This window comes from Phoca vitulina, unplaced genomic scaffold (genome assembly GCF_004348235.1).
Source record: "Phoca vitulina isolate PV1807 unplaced genomic scaffold, GSC_HSeal_1.0 scaffold4, whole genome shotgun sequence".
Taxonomy (NCBI): domain Eukaryota; kingdom Metazoa; phylum Chordata; class Mammalia; order Carnivora; family Phocidae; genus Phoca; species Phoca vitulina.
The window spans coordinates 63,021,819-63,041,818 of NW_022589707.1; the positions used below are offsets into that span (position 1 = coordinate 63,021,819).

The 20,000-nt window shown below is 36.6% G+C and overlaps 1 protein-coding gene across 19 annotated transcripts in view; it reads left to right on the plus strand.

The window, feature by feature from the left end:
- The window catches only part of HEPACAM2 (HEPACAM family member 2), a 48,509-nt gene extending 43,104 nt beyond the window's left edge, over positions 1–5,405 (plus strand). For 9 of the 19 annotated variants that reach the window (XM_032402144.1, XM_032402142.1, XM_032402143.1 and 6 more), the window contains one exon: positions 821–2,007. In XM_032402144.1, the coding sequence (XP_032258035.1) occupies positions 821–1,235 (415 nt within the window). In that variant the 3' untranslated portion in view covers positions 1,236–2,007. Of the gene's footprint in view, positions 1–820; positions 2,008–3,993 lie in introns of those variants that run through there. The other 10 variants (XM_032402155.1, XM_032402156.1, XM_032402147.1 and 7 more) reach the window with 6 other exon arrangements.
- Positions 5,406–20,000: the final 14,595 nt, after the last annotated feature.

The window sequence follows — 20,000 nt, forward strand, 5'->3', positions numbered from 1 at the left end:
TCAAGGGCAAAGAGTCCTCTAGGTGATACTCTATAAATACAAGACTGAAAGTGATCCATTGGAAGTGTGATGAAAATTGGAAGAGCTTGGGATGAGGAGGGGAACCAGACTTTAGCAAACTAATTGGAAGGCAGTGTTTACAAGAAGAAGAAAATTATCAGATACAAGGAAGGGGAGTTAATAGAACACGAATGCCGGTTTCAGCAAAATACATGTTGGTTTTTACCAGGCAGAAATATACTGCAGTGCTTCCCACATTCTTCCAAGCCTTTAGTTAGAGCCCATCCATGACTGCATTCAAACCAAAACATCTCCCTTTGTGTGTTCTGTATTTCTTGGTACTGTCTGTATTAACTTGCAGTGTGATGAGGGCTTTTGTCTACACATTATTCTTTCTTTTCAACCATCCTTGCACATGTAACTGGCAAACAGTGTCAAAAAGCTAACTGAGATGTAATATAAAAGATAATCGTATACGCTCTCTGATTCTAAGCTGTCCTGATATCTTCTCTTTTGCTATTTTTTTCTTTCTATTATATTTCCTTTACAGTATTGCCAGCTTTTTTCTTAAAGGAAGAAAAAAAAGTGATAGCATTGTTAAGCTATTCCTCTTCTGACTTCATAGCTATGCTGCTGCATAAACTACCATAGGGTAAGTGCAGGAAACTATAGCAAGGAGAAGATGGACATTGTAGGGAAGATAAACAGATCTAATCCTCTAATCATCACTACTTCCAGTTGTTTTCAACTACGCAGCAGAGTAGACATACTATTTACTAGTCTGCTAATTTTTTTTTTTTTAATGTGCCACATTTTCTAGATGCCAAGTAGGTCTGCTCCAACCTCTGATGGCGTATCAGGACAAGATTTGCACAGTACAATTTACGAAGTCATTCAGCACATACCTGCCCAACAGCAAGACTGTCCAGAGTAAGTATGAACTTGCATTTGGTGATGCTACTTTGGAAGGGCTGAGTATTCAGCCCCTGCTTTGCCCAGAATTTACTGAAAGGCTCAGAAGAAAAATATTAAAACAGGAAATTATAGCTTCTGTACATTTGAACACACTTGCCCACTGGAAAATAATTTTAGGGGAAAAAAATAGACAAACACACAAGTATCTTCTAGGGTTGTGCACTTGGGCCAGTGGACTAGATGCAGAGCTCTGGAATCCAGCATTTCCCTCCAATGAGTCTGGGTATGAAAGAGATTTTCAGGCCAATTCTCAAGCCTGATAATCTTGGTTATCTTGACAATTTTCCAATGACTGTGGTGATTTTAGAGCCAATGATCTGTCACTATGAATAGGACCAGGAAAAAAAACCCTACAAAATATGCACAGCACTGTCACCATCAAATGTCCAACCTCTTACAGATTCAAAGCAGTCTACTCTCAAGTGAACAGAATCACAGCATGGACTGGCCTCACATCCAGAGACGGTAAAATCTGAGCTGAGGCCAAAGCCAGGAAACTACTTATCCAGTTAACCTCAGGGCTGACACTAAGGAGTTGCCCTCCCTTCCCCGGCCACCGCGGAGAAACTAAGCCTACAGCCTTTTGAAATAATGAAATGAACTTCCCCTTTTTGTGTTATAGCTGCCTGCAGGCATAACTGCCACAAATCATCTTCCATCATTTCTTTATTTGTCATTTATTGACTTTGAAAAGAACATCAATAACCACACACAGGAACTTCCCCTCTGGCAAAAGAAACAGTTCTAGAGAAGTAATTCATGCACACCTCTGGATAAATACCAAAAACAACAGCTAGCAGTGGATGAATGCATGGGAAATCATCTTAGGGGGAGGAGACCCAGTCCTGGGGCGGGGGGGACTATGCAGTCATTTAAGGGCTAAGTGGCAGGACACCTCAGAGGACCCCATCAGTGCATTGCTTCTTGACCCAGGGAGCCTGGAGAAAAGGGAGTCAGGTAAATTAGGAGCAGACCCTGACAGACTAGGAACTTCTGGCTTGAAATGAAAATGTTTTAAAGAATTATATTATTGGGGCACCTGGGTGGCTCAGTCTGTTTAGGGTCCTACTCTTGATTTCATCTCAGCTCATGATCTCAGGGTCCTAGGAAGGAGCCCCAGGTAGGGCTCCCTGCTCAGCGCCTCCGAGAATGCTTTCCCTCTCCTTCCCGCTTTGCCCCTCTCCCCCTTGCACACTCTCTCTCAAATAAATAAATAAAATCTTAAAAGAATTATTTAAATGCTGTATTTAAAAAATCAGAACACAAGAGTGAAATATTATTCCATGACAGTTAAAAAAAAAAAAAAAAAACACCTCTCTAAAATGATACCTGACTCTCTTTACTTCTGGACTAGAAATTTAAGGGATTTTTGTTGTTATTGTTGTCGTTAAATGTAAGGAATAGAAAGAATTTTGAGAGTATGTCTGCTTCCCAATTTTAAGATTATATCCAATTAGGAATTTTATCCTATTTAAGTTCATGTGTTTTTCTATTTGTCATTTATTCTGCATTATCTTTTTTTAAATTTAGAATGCAAACAAACCAAATGAAAACTTGAGGTTTATCTTTTAAAGCTCCCAATGATAAAATAAATGTTGATTTATTTATAAAGCAGTAGAATATGGCAGCTATAATTTCAGAACACAAAATAAAGTGATCAGGTTGGTTTTGCATGTTAAAAAAAAAACATGATTCTCTAAGTTAAAAAAGAAAATCACCCTCTGAAACTAGACTGCTTTCAGATATGAGCAACATCTTTAGAGTTTCTTGGGAATATAAAAGTTTATTTTAGAAATAAACTCAGAAGGTTGAAAATAAAGCAGAAATGTTCTTTTTCAAGCACATAATGGACTATTCAAACTGCTATTGAGGATATGCTCCCTCGAGGGGCGGCAACCTGAGAACCCCAGTTCACACCACCAGTCCTCTGTCTCCATTGCCTCAGCTCACCTCCTTCCCTGTCCTCCTACTCTTTCTTTGCTTCCCTTCCTGTGTCTTTGTCTTCCAGGGACTCTCTCTTCCTTTACCTCCATCCTTCAATATCTGCCCTCTCTGAATATTCCCTTCTTTTATCTTCTCTCTCTGGAAGACTGTCTCCCTTCTCTCTAAAATCTCTTAAAATTTTCCTTTTCACACTTATTTTATTTACAGTCAATTTACAAACATTTCCAGAACATTATCTTCTAGGGATAGAGATTAAGTAAGGCTAAGTCTTTTAAGGATTCCGTAATTTAGTAGGCTCTTGTTTGCTTATTGTAACTAAAGACTAGTGGTCCTTAGTAGAATAAATATTCCTCAATAATTAAATATTCCCTAAACATGCAGAGGGCATTTTTCTCTCCTGATTGCCTATGGCTTTATTCTTTAAGTTCAATTAAACTCAAAGATCCATTTTATGAGTAATGCAATATTACAGGTGGCTGGTAAATCTCTCTCCTTCCCCCTTCCCAAAGTGAATGTGCAAGCTCTGGGTAAAGAATAATAACTTTCTGCTTTCTTGTACCTCTGTTTGACAGTTGCTTCTGAGATAGGAAAGACAGCCAAAAAATTCTTTTCTTTGGCTCTTAGACTATTCTAACAGTGTTGTTTTCATTACTGTATGTGTCTGTTACCTAATTGGACTGGTGTTTAACAAATCGGTAAGTTGACCTGTTTTCATATTTTAGTACTCAGCCCAGTTATTTGGTTATTGAACTTATGGCTACATTTATTTAAATGCTATCTGTTGACCTCATTAAAGGTCCTGGCACAGTTTGTTTTGAACCCGTGACTGGCTGTTAGTATCTTAAAATCGGGACATTTGAGTAAGTAAACCTTTACTTTCAAAAGGAAATTATCTACAGAATTTAGTGATTGCTGATTTACACTTATTGGTTTATAAATGTAATTTTCTTGATCTAATTCAAAACATTCCTATTATTTGCAGCTATTGAAAGAAAGAAAAAATTTAAGGTTCTTCTACCTGTGGAACTGGAAATCTGTAGAATATTTTACATATCTTGTAACATCTTTTGCCAGGTGAGCATTCATGGGTAAAGCAGTGCATTGGAGTGAAATAACGAAGGAACATTTTGAGGAAAAACAGTGGAAATGTATATTCATCTGGAATCAGTGAAGAAATCAAGCCCAATACCTCTTGCTCATTACTCCTTTTAAATGCAGAATAGAGTCATTTATAAAAATTGTACTGAAGGTTTTCCAGCATACACACAATGCATTGTGTTATAGAGGAACATGGTGGGGAAGTAGTCCTCAGGGGACAATCTTTATCATAGTGACTGAGAGGGGGAAAAAAAGGACGGGACTTTCCAATTACTCTTTTCATATCAAATTTCTCTAAAAAGCTCAATTAGTTCTAATCTACACTTTCACTTTCATCAACATGGACTATCCTATCTAATTTACGAATGTGGAAACTTTATATTTGTAAAATTTCTGGTAGGCTTTGTTTTATTAATTCTCATTACTGTTAAATTACTATATTAATTTTTAAAATTTTATTCCCAAACTTATTTCCTGCTATTTGTACCACCCAATAAGGATGGCTCTCACAACAGCAAGACTTGCCTTCTCCTAGGTCGTCAGTTACCAGTGGCTTTTTTGAAAAGACATAAAATACTGAAGGAAATGACATATTAAAGTCTTATTTTTATTTTTGTTCAAGGAAAGATGGATTGAAATAAATTATTCTGGTTTTGCTTTTATATGACCTTGACTCTTTGTCTTGTAGGGCAAAAATTTTACATAAAAGTCAGATTGTACAATTAGATTTTTTATCCTTATTTCCCAGTGTGCAATAAAGTGTAGATTATAGAGAACTACTAAAATAAGAATCTTCCTCTTTCATGGCTATTTTTTTTTCAGGCTTGAAATTTTTACTTGATTGAATTGCTGATTCTGGGAAAGGCCTCCCTTCTTGTATATTGCTGTATTTAAAAAATCAGTAGACCAAGTGGCAGAATTAGAAAACACCATTTTACAACCTCCAGGGGAAATAACTGATTCAGATCACAATCATCTTTAGCCAAGACTGCTAGATAAATGACACCAGATAAAACTAGATGACCAAGGATCAGGTTGCAGAAACTCTGTGAAGGGAAGAGAGAAGTAGGTGTACGAAGTAGCACAGAGGCAACTGTGCAGGATGCAAGAGGCCCAGGGAGTGGGCACAGAAAGGTCATCTGAGTGTTGTAGGTCTTGAAGATGAAAGATGAATATTTATGTGTAATGACATTGGCTACAAACACTCTGACCTGACAATACCACACTTTAAGATTTCATTCTGGCCAAATAAAGGTAGAAACAACCCAAATATTCAACAATAGGGGATTTTTAAGTGACATTAGATCCATACAATGGTTCACACTGCAACTATTAAAAAAGAAGGTATACACCTGTATTTACTGACTTTAAACTATGTCTCATGACCTATTATTTTATACACGAGAAAGAAATCACAAGAAGAGCATTTCTTTTTCAAAGTGTTTCAAAGGAACCACTGTATTTACACTGTACTTCCCGCCTTTTCATAGAAGCACATGGTGAAAGGAAAATTAAGACAAAGTCCCACAACCCCTTTCTGGTCTTCTTTCTCTACCACCTCATGTATTTCTCTGCTGGAAAAGTCCACCAGTCCTACCACAAACATTTTCTTTTGCATTTGGTATAATATATGATCATATATATGTGATATATATTACATGATTATATAATTAGATTATATAGAGAGATTTTATATATATGTATAATCAGAAAAGGAATTAATGCCCACTATAAATAAATATATAATATATATACATACATACTTGGAAATGCAGATGGCTAACCATAAGATAATTAAAATCACCTATAGAGAGTAGATCTTAAACAGTCTCACAACAGCAAAAAAGAAAATTGCAATCATGTGAGGTGATGATTGTGTTAACTAACCTTATTGTGGTCAATTATTTCACAGTATGTACATGTACCAAATCATCACACCTTAAACTTACACAATGTTATATGTCAATTATATTGCAATAAGGCTAGAAAAATAATATAAAATCACTTGTATTCTCACCTCTCAGAAATAACCTGTTAACGTTTTCCTAAACTAGTTATGCATGTATTCTTTCATACACCTTCTAGTTCCAGAAAGGATTTATGGTAGCTCATATAAATGCATAATGTAACAAGATAAAATACACCCAAAAAATAAAGTTGATAAAGAAAACAGGGTGAAGGAACAATGAGAGTTTACAAAGGCAAATTGAAAGCAGAAATGAGGTTAATAACCAGTATGATGAATTCCCCTTCATCTCTGAGTATTATTTTATTACACCAAGATCACACAGCATATGCAGTGGATGTCTAAGGAGGGACTTCTAAACTGAATGCAATTTGTAACTGTCAGAGCCAAAGAAAGGTTGCAATCCCCTCACAGGGCTGGAAAAGAGCAGGTCAGCTTTCCCAGCCGCCACTCACCGAAATTCCATCTGCCTCTCTCCTTCCTCAATCTTGAATTCCCTCCCTCCCCAAGGCTCTTGCTGGTCTTACTTGAAGAGCAGATTAACTACAATGAGCAACAGCTGTATCTCTGTGTTCCCCTTCCAAGACCCAACCCTGGAACACTTTCAATCACAGACCATCTTATACAGCCTTTTCTTGAATAGGTAATAATACATTCACATGGCTCACAATCAAAATCTTATAAAAAGTATGTGCCAAGACAGCTGTTTGTATTCGTTTTTGGTTTTGGTTTTTGGTTTGGCTAATTTTGTGTCTCCCTCCAGAGTATCTTACCACAAACCAAAGGAAATACAAACACATATTTTTATTTTTTCAAACTCACTTTTCAGTCACTTGTAATTCCTCTCATTTTTGTATTGCTCTCTCTCACACACAAATATACAGACTCTCTTAGAGCATGGTTCCACTCAAAGCAACAAGGAATTGCTTAAGGGAGAAACGTGAAAGGGTCTAGAATCCAATTAACTTTTGCCGTCAATGGTGTATAACACCGGGTGACTCACTGCTTTTTTAGTATATGGGGATGAAAATCTCATAAATTAATCAAGGTTTCCAAGGCAAGTGATGAACCAAACCCAGATGTTTACCTAACAAATTAATCTTTTAAAACCAGCCTAAAGGGGGCGCCTGGGTGGCTCAGTTGGTTAAGCGACTGCCTTCGGCTCAGGTCATGATCCTGGAGTCCCTGGATCGAGTCCCGCATCGGGCTCCCTGCTCGGCAGGGAGCCTGCTTCTCCCTCTGACCCTCCCCCATCTCATGTGCTCTCTCTCTCTCTCTCATTCTCTCTGTCTCAAATAAATAAATAAAATCTTTAAAAAAAAAAAAAAAAAAAAAAAAAAAAACAGCCTAAAGTTCTTTCCTTATTACTAAACGTAATCTTAGCTGAGCTCTTGTTAAAATTTTTAACTTTCTATTACTGCTTCTAACTTGGAATAGAATTGTATTCCTAGTGTTCATTAAAGAATATATCCTACTGATAGACTTTTAAACAAAAATAAATAAAATACTTGTGAATAAAAGTTTCCCTTGTTTTTGACATTTGTGCACTTCCATGTTAATAAGACAATTTCAGCTAAAACAAACTGCATACATACACTCAAAGATAGTCCATGTGATCACTCAGTTTTATGAGATCATAACACCTTATAAAGTTTTGTTAAAATAATAAAATTGAATGATAACACAGTGCATGGCATATGGGTAGTAGTTTATATATTATTAAAGATTTAATTTATTTTTAGGAAGTTTTTATTTTCTGTTTCTATATTGCTGTGTATCCCTGTGAATTCTTATGTTATTCTTATATATTCCTCTAAAGTTCATGTTCAAATATACATGAATGTGTATGTTTTAATTTCATGAGGCAGTAAGAAAGCAAAAGTTTCTATCTCACAAGCAGATGTGGAAATCAGACAGAGCACTTGGATTTAACACTGTTACTCTCATCTCCGAGATAGTGTTTATTGGCATTACCATGTTAGCCTTGAGGTTTATAAACATTTTCATATTCATTACTGACTTTGATCTTCACAAGAACCTTGTGGGCTAAAACAAGCATGCCCATTTTATAGATGAAGAGAGATTCAGGAAGTGAAAAGACTGAAAATCACCAAACCATCGAGTGGCAGAGCTGATCCCTAAACTGCACTTCTGGCTCCAAGTCCAGGGTCTTTTCCATTGTACCACATGATTTCTCTGGACAGGGCACCATGGAGTGGAGTGCACACAAATTTTTCTTCTGTTATCCCTACTTTAGGAACTTCATTAGTTTCAAATACCACTGGGCCTCCAGTGAACAGGTTATTTCCTTTTTGTGTCTGAGAACTTTCTCACTTGAATATGCTCCTAAGAAAGATGACAGCTCAATTGCTTGCCATTCAATAGGGCATAAACTGGCAGATTGCTTCTTCCCTGCAGCAGAATTCCACCTTAGGTTAATGACAAGGTTTCTGAAGCTTCATAGCAGTCCCTTATATTCTACATAAAGCAGTTGTCCCAGGAGGTGGGGACTTCAGAGACCCCCATGATAGCATACTCTTCTGAGTGCCCCATATGGCATCCATCCCAGCATATGTACTTTAGAACACAGACAATAAATGTTTTTTTGAACTGTACTGAATTAGATTACCTGCCCTCTGTATATTTAATGAAGACTCCATTTAAAGGAGGCAAATAAATTACTGTGTTTCCAATAACCAAGTTCCTCTGAGACTGATTCTCAGGGGCACTTGATAACTTTGAGAACTATTTTTCCTGCAGTTCACTGAGACCCTATCAAACTATTTAGTTCTTCAGAAAGAAGAGTTATCAGGGTCTGACTGTAACTACAAAATTTTATTCTTATTACTTATAAAATAACTAGTTTATGACCTACAGATCACTTGTCAGGACTAGTTTAGGATTCCAAATAGAAATGCCTGATAAACAGTTGTATACGCAACATGAGACTGAGGAGAGGCCTGGGTTTAAGAAATAAATTTGAATCATTTTTATATACTTACAATGCCTTTGGCAGCAAATAACAGAAAATTCTGACTAAAACTGACTTAAATAATTTATTATCCCAAATGACAGGAAGTTCAAATGCAAGGTAGACTCCAGGATTGGTTAATTTAATGACTGAACAGTATCATCAAGAACCCAAGTTCTCTTCCATTTCTCTGCTCTCATGGTTACAGATGGCTGCAGCAATTCCAGAAATTATATCTAGACACCACAAAATCCAGAACATGGAAAAAAACCACCTATTCCTAGGTTGTTTTCTTATAAATAAGAAAACCTTTCCTGGCAGCCTCCACCAGAATTCCAGTAGGTTTTCCTTGGCTATACTACATGTCCTCTCCTAAAGGAATTACTGGCAAGAGATATGAGATTAGATTGATACAATACTCAGAATTTAATCCTCTGGAGATGGAGATGAAGTCAACAGTCCCAGAAGCACATGGCTGGATGGAGGAAGAATGGACATCCAAATAAAATTGAAGTTTTTTATGGAAATGAGCAACAAGTGGAAATGGATGCAAGAGGATGAGATCGAGAGCAAACAAGGAGGGAAACACCCTTGGAAAGACCAACTTCAGGAAATTAAAGAGAAGCCAAGGAAGGTTAAGAAGCAAGAGAACTCTTTTTTTTTTAACATATAATGTATTATTTGCAGGAGGGGAAGAATGAAGGGGGGGAATCGGAGCGGGAGACGAACCATGAGAGGCTATGGACTCTGAGAAACAAACTGAGGGTTCTAGAGGGGAGGGGGTGGGGGGATGAGTGAGCCTGGTGATGGGTATTAAAGAGGGCACGTTCTGCATGGAGCACTGGTTGTTATATGCAAACAATGAATCATGGAACACCACATCAAAAACTAATGATGTAATGTATGGTGATTAACATAACATAATAATAAAAAAAAAAAGAAGCAAGAGAACTTGGAAAGAAATTTTTTTAAAAAAAGATTTTATTTATTTATTTGAGAGAGAGAGAGCACAAGCAGGGGGGGAAGGGGCAGAGGGAGAGGGAGAAGCAGACTCCTAGCTGAGCAGGGAGCCCAACACGGACCTCTATCCCAGGACCCCGAGATCATGACCTAAGCTGAAGGCAGACGCTTAACCAGCTGAGCCACCCAGGCGCCCCAGAAAGAAACATTAAGGATAATCTGGGCACACTTTAAAAAGGCAGTGAGAGAGAGAAATTGAACACAAATTTTATCATTGTGTATCTATAAATATCTAAGAAAGAGGGTGGTCCTATATATTTGTGTCTCTAGTGAAGGAGGTTCCTGGATTTACAGTGACCACCACCTAAAACCACATTTTCTCAGTTTCTTTTATTGAAATTTTATTAGTCTAATTAACATATAACTTAATTTTTTTTAATTTAATTTTCTAACTTTATGATTTTTCATTTTAAGAAATTTACCAACCAGGAGTTCTGATTCTTAGTTTCAAGCCCTCAGTAGTAGAGACTAACCAGCCAAGTAGTCATAATTGGATGTTGATGGACAAAGATATTTGCTTGATTCTATATCCATCAAATAATCTCAAACCTTGATTTAGTTTCCCATCTCATGAAATTGTTCATCACCTCTCCAATGTTCCAGCATACACACTTAAAATTGCATTGTTTTAAGATGTCTACTCTCAAAAATGTCCCAGTAAATGTCCCATGATAAAATATATCATGACTGTACATGGAAAACCTCCATGATCTGTCTCCTTGTCCTTCTGAAAATTCCTGTTCATTTTTCAAGAATCTCAGTGCCAATATTACCTCTGCTGTGCAGCTGTCCCAATAACACCCAAGACTCTTATGTAGGCCCATAGTGCTACCCACAGAACTCTGTTGGAGCCCTGGTCTTATGTCTGCTTACCCCTGCAAGACAATGGATGAAATAATTTTAAATAAATGAAATATTCTCCCTCTCCCACTCCCCTTGCTTGTGTTCCCTCTCTCGCTGTGTGTGTCTCTCTCTCAAATAAATAAATAAAATCTTTAAAAATAATAATAATAAATAAGTGAAATAATATTCAGTTACTAGGTTACAAACGTAGAAATGATATTAGCAAAATACTAGTGTATATGTCCAGGCAAAACCAAACACAGTTTTTTTGTGCCCAGCCACAGTTGTCTAATCTCTAATATGAGAGGGTAGGTAGGACCAAACAAGCTCTTTAATTTCTTTAAATTCCGTAGCCTATGATTTTAACTTACTAAAAATATCTATATCTTCTTTTTTTTTTTTTAAGATTTTATTTATTTATTTGACAGAGAGAGACACAGCGACAGAAGGAACACAAGCAGGGGGAGTGGGAGAGGGAGAAGCAGGCTTCCCGCTGAGCAGGGAGCCCGATGCGGGGCTCGATCCCAGGAACGTGGGATCATGACCTGAGCCGAAGGCAGACGCTTAACAACTGAGCCACCCAGGCGCCCCTGAAAATATCTATATCTTCTTAGCAGACAGATATTGTCAGATCCAAATCTTAACTAAACTGCTGCCTTTGTTTAAATAACTGAACCAGGAACTAGACATAAAAGGTTTGTTTTCTCATTTGAGAACTCAGCATGTCACCTCACTCGTACCCTTCCCATTTTTATGCCCACTCCTTAGTGGAGGCACTGGTAAGTAATTATACACACTATAGTGTTGCCAAAAACTTATTATGTCAGTAAAATGTTCAAACGTTTTCTAGAACATTTTTGGATTTTTTCCCTTTTTAAATTATTTATTTAAAGGAAGAGAACAAAAAACCAGCCTAAACACTTATCAACAGGTGACCAGGTAAATCCTGGTCAAATAGAGTTCAGGTACTCCGTGGCTATTAAAAAGCAAGAGATAAATCTATATGTAATACATGGGAGAAAGTCCCGTACATATTTTTAGCTGAAAAATAATATGTCACAGGTCAGTTTTATGCTATGCTTCTTCATGTGAATAAAATATTTTATTCTTTATGTGAAGAGAAAATTCAGTAGGAAACATACTAAACTATGAATGGTTAGCAACCATTGGAAAGAAGAAAGGAGTAGTGGGTGAAGAGGCTTACATATTTTTCTTTTTTACTTTACATAAATTTGTACTGCTTGATATATATGTTTACAATAATAAAAGACAAAAACATTTATATAAGGAGAATCTAACACTCTAAATCATTTATTTGACTGGAATTCCATTTGTTTAACATTGTTATGTCCTTTTCATTTACTTTCTTTTCTTTTTCTCCATTTTTCTTGTCCCTTTCCTCCTGGTTTTCCTTTTTTTTTTTCTTTTCTGATTCATTTCTTCTTGTTTTAATTCCTGCCTTTAATTCCTTTCTCCCTGCCCCCAAACTGGATCCCAGAAAGGTAGAAATCAGAGACTGTGAATAGGGGACATTTCTGTCAGCTGGTGCCTCTGAGCATGGAGGGCTCCCCGAATGGAGGATTCTGAACTATGTGGTTCTGGCCACCTGAGAGGAACTGTGCCCAAGAGGGAAGGACATCAAGATTCAGAGCACAGCAATAAGATATTTAAAACAAAATTTTATTGCTGAAACCCAGAATTTTCTTTCTTCATCAGAATGTATAGACATTTGGCTTTAACGGCCTGGTCATTTCTCCTACTGGACTATAGAAGAAGGAAGAAGGGTGAAACTTGGAGTAAAGAAGCCTCTGTCACCAAGAGAGGATGGGCTATTGGCTACCAAGGCAACTGCAAGGTTAGTCAGAGGCTTAGTGAAAGATACAAAATAACTGGGGTCTTGCTTCTTATGGCTGAAAGTTTATGTCATTGAAGTGAATTGAGCTAAATTGAATTGAAACACTGAATTGGATCCACAAGACTAACCTGAGGAAGAGGCCTTTCATAGATTCACTTAATTAATTTATTGTTAAATAAATGCCATCCTCTTCTGGGTACTTAAAATATATTCTCCCCAAAAATTCAAATCAAAACCACAATGAGATATCACCTTACACCTGTCAGAATGGCTAGTATCAGAAAGACAAGAAATAACAAGTGTTGGAGAGGATGTGAAGCAAAAGGAACCCTCATGTCCTGTTGGTAAGAATGTAAATTGGTGCAGCCACTGTGGAAATCAGTAGGCGATTCCTCAAAAATTAAAAATAGAAATGCCGTACTATCCAGTAATTCCACTACTGGGTATTTACCCAAAGAAAATGAAAACACTAATTCAAAAAGATATATGCACCCCTATGTTTATTGCAGCATTATTTATAATAGCAAAGATATGGAAACAACCCATAGATGAATGGATAAAATGTCCATCCATGGATGAATGGATAAAGAAGACATGGGGCATGTGTGTGTCTGTGTGTGTATATTACTCAGTCAAAAAAGAATGAGATCTTGCCATTTGCAACAAAATGGATGGACCTACAGCGTATTAGGCTAAGTGAAATAACTCAAACAAAGACAAATACGGTATGATTTCACTTATATGTGGAATCTAAAAACCAAAACGAATGAACAAAGTGGAAATTTTGGGGGAAGAGAATGGGCAAAAAGAAGTGAAAGGGAGTAGGAGGTACAGGCTTCCAGTTATGGAATGAGTAAGTCACGAGAATGAAAGGCACAGTATAAGGAATATAGTCAGTGATATTGCAATAGCGTTGCATGGTGACAGATGGTAGCTACACTTGCAGTGAGCATAGCATAACCTACAGAGTTGTTAAATCACTATGTTGTATACCTGAAAGAAACTAATATAAGACTGTGTGTCAACTATACTTCAATTTTAAAAAGGCAAATACATATATATGTATATATATAAATGTATATATATTTTTTCTCCCTTAATCATCAGAATAACGTTATAACTTAATCATCAGAATTTCTCCCTTTATCATCAGAATAACTTTATGAACTTTTCCCCCTTAATCATCAGTATCATCCCTTAATCATCAGAATAACTCCCTTAATCATCAGAATAACATTATCCCTACTTTATAGATGAACAAACAGAGTTTCAGGGAAGTTAGGTCACCCATCCAATAGCATTAACTGGTGAGTAAATGTCTGTGTCTCTCTCAGCTCCCTCTCAGCCAATCCAGCAAAGACTGCTTTGTGAAATTGTATGAGAGGTTTCATGAAGCCATGTGTTTATTTACAATGTCCCCAGCTAAAGCCTCTAAACTCTCTGGAATTAAAGAGTTGTGGAACTGTTTAATTTGTTCAGTGCTCAGGTGGTTTTCACTTTTCAGAAGGAAACTAGAAAACGTGGAAATGTTTAAAGCAGAATCAACAAACTAATCAAAAGGAGTATATCTCCCTTGCTATGTGTATAATACATACACATATATACATATAAATATATTTATTTCCATATATAATCATCTATATGCATATTTATATGTATTCAGGCAATGTTTCCATTGCAGTTAAGCAGACCTGTAAACTACTTTGCCTGCAGAGAGAAAAATAGAAGGCAGTGTTCTTGAAAGTTCTAGAATTGGGTACCCAGAATTTTAACTTACATTTCTGATACCAAGCTTCTCCCAGAATGTTGTCAGTAAGCCCTTTATTTATACAGAAACAAGAAGGCCCAGCTGAAGGATGTGTGTATGTGTGTGTATTTAATGTGACTCTGAAAGATCTCTGAAGCAGTGGGTACTTGTTTAAACTAGTGTAAAGCAGTTTTAATGGGTAGACTCAATTCCTGTGTCCTCTGAATCTAATGCATTTTTATTGTAAGTGGCAAGGTAGTAAGGGTTAGCATTTTGTGACATATCTTTGAAAAGGCATTAACACAAATGCTTCCTATTGCTTCTCTTCCCTTCCTGTCTTCCAACCATAAATCGGTGGTGATAAAACCATTTTCTACTGTCATCCCTGAAGGAAGTTACAGAGGGAAAGCCAACTACGAGATTCTCGTTTCAAACTAGGTCAAGGCAAGCAGTATTTAATGCATGTCCCATCTATATCAGTAGGAGCCATTTGGTCTTCTAAGAAAAGCAGGTGCTCTGCAAGCCTGTTTGCTTTTCAGTCATTGGCCTATTGAAATCCAGAAGTGTTGGGTCAGAACTCACATGGATGGCAAGAATAGCTGAGCAATTCCCACTACCAGTATAAACAGTGGACAATGGGAACATGCAAAACCATTTCTACCAAGACACATCAGTTTGGCATTTATATGTTTGTTTAAAACACAATTTTCACACCGCAAAACTAGAAGGTTACTATACAATTTAAGAAATTAAATATATCACATGAATTCGTATTCAGAGTGGTACAGTGCTAATCGTTATGACCAGGTCATGTGAGATTTCTTTGCTTTTCTGACCCATGACTTATGTTTTCTTCTTGGAACAAACAAAAGTTATAGAAGCAGAAGAATGAAAAATACCGCGTAAGACAATTGGCATTTTAAGGAATAGTTTGCAAATGGTATGGTGAAGTGTATCCCACAGCCTAGAGGACGAGATCCATGCAAGTAGGCTTACATTGTAAAAAGTCTCAAGTATGTCAATTAAGACTAAAAGTGTAAGATTAGAAGGTGGTTTTTAGATAATATTAAGAACAGAAAGGATTTTTTTTTCTAGAAATATAGTTTGCCTGCTATAAAATGTGGCTGAGATGTCCATTCATAATCCCTGCCAACCCAGGATTCTGGAAGTGGTTCCTTTCCTCGATGCTTTACTGCCACCTATGGTTCCAAGTTAGAAACTGGAAACCGTATCCTGGTTTTAAATTAGCATACTTATCACTCAATTACATTTTGCCTTTGGGGTTTGACTAGATGAACTGAATATCTTTCTGGAGGACAATTTGACAATATGCATTATGAGATTTTAAAAATGTTTAGTAATTTCAGGTTTAGGAAATGATGAGAGACAAAGACACATGTATAAGAATATATATTATGGTGTTATTTAAAAGAAATTAATGTCCAAAGGATTATAATGCATATATAAGATGGAACATGATGCAGCCATTTAAAAATACATCAAAAAATCAGTTGTAATTTCTATAATTTTTCTCCTTACAGAAAGATTTTAGGTCTTTTATAAACTGCTAAAAACCTAAAGAGGTATATAACTCTACAGTGTGCAATAGTACACCAAAAATAATATAATCCATAAACCACAAAACTAAACTACTATGTATCTAAAAAGTTGAATTGATAAATATGCTGGAAGAGATTGCTTTATTTTACATATACACCAGTCAAGATAAATGAGATTAAAGTCCCTACTTTGTAGAGAAAACAGCAGTCATCAGATAGAAACTTCTTCATCTTTCTAAAATAAAACATACACACCTCCCTTGTGTTTCTGTCCTGGTCTGCATCTCTCCAGTTATCATAGAGGGACCTAATCTCTCCACCTCTGCTTGGAGTTCTTCCCCTTCTCCTACTCAACAACTTTACACTATCCATTATCCCTTTTCTTCTGATTAATATAGTCAACCTTTCCTCTCAATTGGACATTTTCCACCAGCTTTAAGAGATACTCAAGTGTCTGTTATTTAAAACAATAATTCCTCACTCAAACTCATGTTCTCCACCTCCCAACTTCTAGCAAACTACATTTTTCTCTCTCTCAATTCATAGTGTTCTTAATTTTCTATATTTGTTATCGTAATTTTCACACCTTCTGCTCAACCCTATGAGTTAGGATGTGTTCCCTCAACCTCTGTTTTCTGGAAAAGATTGCATTACCACCAGTATTGTTTCCTTTTAAAATGTCTGATAGAAATCACCAATAAAACCATCTAGGTCTGGTGCTTTCTTTTTTTGAAGATTATTAATTATTGATTTGATATCTTAAAAAATATATAGGCCTATTCTGATTATCTGTTTCTCCTTTTGTGAATTTTGATAGTTTGTCTTGCAGAAATTGGTCCATTTCATCAAAGATCCCAAATTAGTAACAAAAGAGTCATTTGTGGTATTCTTCTATTAACTTTTTATTGTAAGTGGGATAAGTAGTGATGACCTCTCTCTTTTTTGTTGTTCACTGTTCTTTCTTTCCTTATTTATTTTGAAGTTTTTATTTTAATTTCAGTTAGTTAACATGCAGCGTATGATGACCTCTCTTTTATTTCTGATATTATCAATTTATGTTTTCTTTGTTTATTATTTTGTTAGTCTGTGTAATGGGTTGAATTGTGTACCTCCAAAATTCATATATTTAAGTCCTAATCCCTAGTACCTAGGAATGTTACCTTTTTGGAAATAAGGTCATTGCAGATTTAATTTGTTAAGGTGAAGTCCTACTGGAGTAGGGTGGGTCTCCAATCCAATATGATTGGTGACCTTGCGAGGAAGCAGAGACACATACAGGGAAGACTATGTGAAGACACAAGGAGAACACCATGTACAAACCAAGAGATGCCTGAAGCTACCAGAAGTTAGGCTAGAGGCATGGAACAGATTCTCCCTTGCAGCCCTCAGAAGAAACCAACCCTGCCAACACCTCCATCTTGGACTTCTGGCCTCCAGAACTGTGAGATAATAAATATCTGTTGTTTGTAAGCCACCCAGTTTGTGCTAATTTGTTTCAGTGACCCAGAAAATTAATATACTGGGCCCTGGGAATGCATGAGCTATATAGATTTCAGAGGCTTTAAATTCCTCTAGTATCCTTGATTTTGCATCCTCCTTAAATTAAGTTAAATTAAATTAAGTCTGTATTTTGAAGTTCTTTTAGCTATAATCCACTGTGATTATACGGGAGCCCTGTTAATGTGGTGCTAAGGTGTGGAGGAGAAAAAGCATTCTATAATTCTGTAATTAAATCCCAGGCTTTTAGTGGGCCTGTGTTCCTTGGCTGTGACTTTCACAACTGTTTCTTAACTTCTCCCCCTTAGGTAAGACAGGAAGGCAAAAGTGAGCTGGAGTTGGGTAAAAGCCTTTCCTAGTAGGTGGGATAAGACCCTGAAAAAGTCTTTTCCACTAGAGAGTAGGCCTTTGTTTTGAAGAGTGCTCCTGGTGTATTTCAAAATGGTTGCTTTTCTTTTCCCCACACCGCTCCCACCCTCCCAGCCTGAGCTAGGAGGCAGAATTTTCTTGGCTCTTCACATGGAGGTAAAACCTATGGAAGTGTGGGTCCCTCCTAAGACTTGAGAGTTTCTCATTCTCATGCTAGTCTACACTTAGCCTCTAGCAGTTCATCAAAATTACCACTTAAGTGTCCTCACCATTTTATGGCTTCATTAGCTTCTGCTCCAGGTAAGCAGATCTCAACTATGATTCTCTGTATTTGCCTGTGTGTCTAGATTTCAGTTTGGCAATTTGCCCTGTGACCCCAGTTCTTTGGTGGGTCCAAGAAAAGTCACTGATTTTTATTTCATTCAACATTTTTCTTATTGTAAGGATGGGAACAATTACTTCAGAGCCTTATACATGTCAATGCTGAAACCAGAAGTCAGAATAATATTTTAAACACAATATAACACCTAAAATTTCTTTTTTTTTTTTTAAAGTAGGCTCCATGGGGCTTGAACTCATGACCCTGAGATTGAGACCTGAGCTGAGATTAAGAGTCAGATGCTTAACTGAATGAACCACCCAGGCACCCCCACCTAAAATTTCTTTTACATTCATTTAAGATTATAATGTTAAAAAGAAAACCACAGGTCCAAAATGGCATCTCTTTGGCTGAGTCCCCATGCTGGGGCTTAATATGTAATCTGATTTCAGTTTCAACCTCCGCCCAAAATCTAGTCTTAACTGGTCTGTCAGAAATTTTCAGATGGGTGCCAATGAGTTTACCACATGGGCCTTTTCATTCCCCAAAGAAAGATGAGGTAATCTTCATGATAACACCCCCTTTACTTGCTAGATGGGATACTTACTGCCTGATTCATGAATCAACTAATAAAGCCAATTATGTCTTTAAAATTTATTCAGTCGAATTTTTGTTATTTAACAGTAATCATAAGCAATTTATAGTATTGTTTTCAAGTTTTTAAAATTTTAAATGAATGGTGCCATATTATAGATACTTTCTAACTCACCTTTATCATGAATAATAAATTTTGGAAATTTATTCATGTTGATACATGTCAGCCTAGTTTATCCATCTTAATTGTTGTATAATATTAAATTGTATGAACATCTCACAATGTATTTATCTTTCCTCTGACTGTTGCATGTTTGAATTTTTTCTTTTCTTCTCTAGAACAATAAATATTCTCATTCATTTATTTCATGAACTTACGTGAGAGTTTCTCTATGGTATAAACCTAGAAACTGAAAATCCACCTTAGGGTCATTGAAATCTTTGGCTTCTCTAATACTGACTAATTGCTCTCCTTACAACTTTTATTCCCACCAGGAACCTATGAGTGTTTTGTTGTACCAACTCTTTCTATTATTTTTCTTATATAATAGATGTGAAATAGTACCTCATATAGTTTTGATATATATTTCCCTGATTACTAGTGAGGATGAAATCTTTTCTTATGTTTATTGGCCATTCAGATTTTCTCCCCTTCACATCTTTTTCCATTTTTCTAATAAAATGTCATTTTTATTGATTTGTAGAAGCTCTTTGCATACTGGTTATTAATCCTTTATTGATTTTATAATCTTATTTTGATTATGTGACTTGTGTTTTCTCTCTTATATGATATATTTGTTAGCTAGGGTGCAGTGGGAAGTTACTCAAATAAGAGGCCTGAAAGCTCTAAGCAGAAGGGAGAAAGAGGAAGGGACAAAGCAGGGAAGGAGTGTGTTTTGGTTTGCAGAACCAATAGCTGCAGCCGAGGAGACCTCATGTAGGTGTTTCACCTGATCACCCCTTGCTGATAGCACCCCTGATAGCCCCTTACATGAGCCAGTTTGAGCCAGATTGGAATTGAGGACCTGTGCAGAAGCCTCTCTGAGTTGTCCTGAAGTTACCTTTAGCTCATTATAATACTAAGATCTCCTCCTAAAGGTGTGAAAACTAAGATTTTTCTGCCATTTTTTTTTAATATACAATGTATGCACCTAGCGTGTTGACATGCTAGGCATGCACAGTTAAACCGAAGTGCTTGTGCAAACTTCCTGCACCCACCCTCTAATACACTGAATAAAAGCTC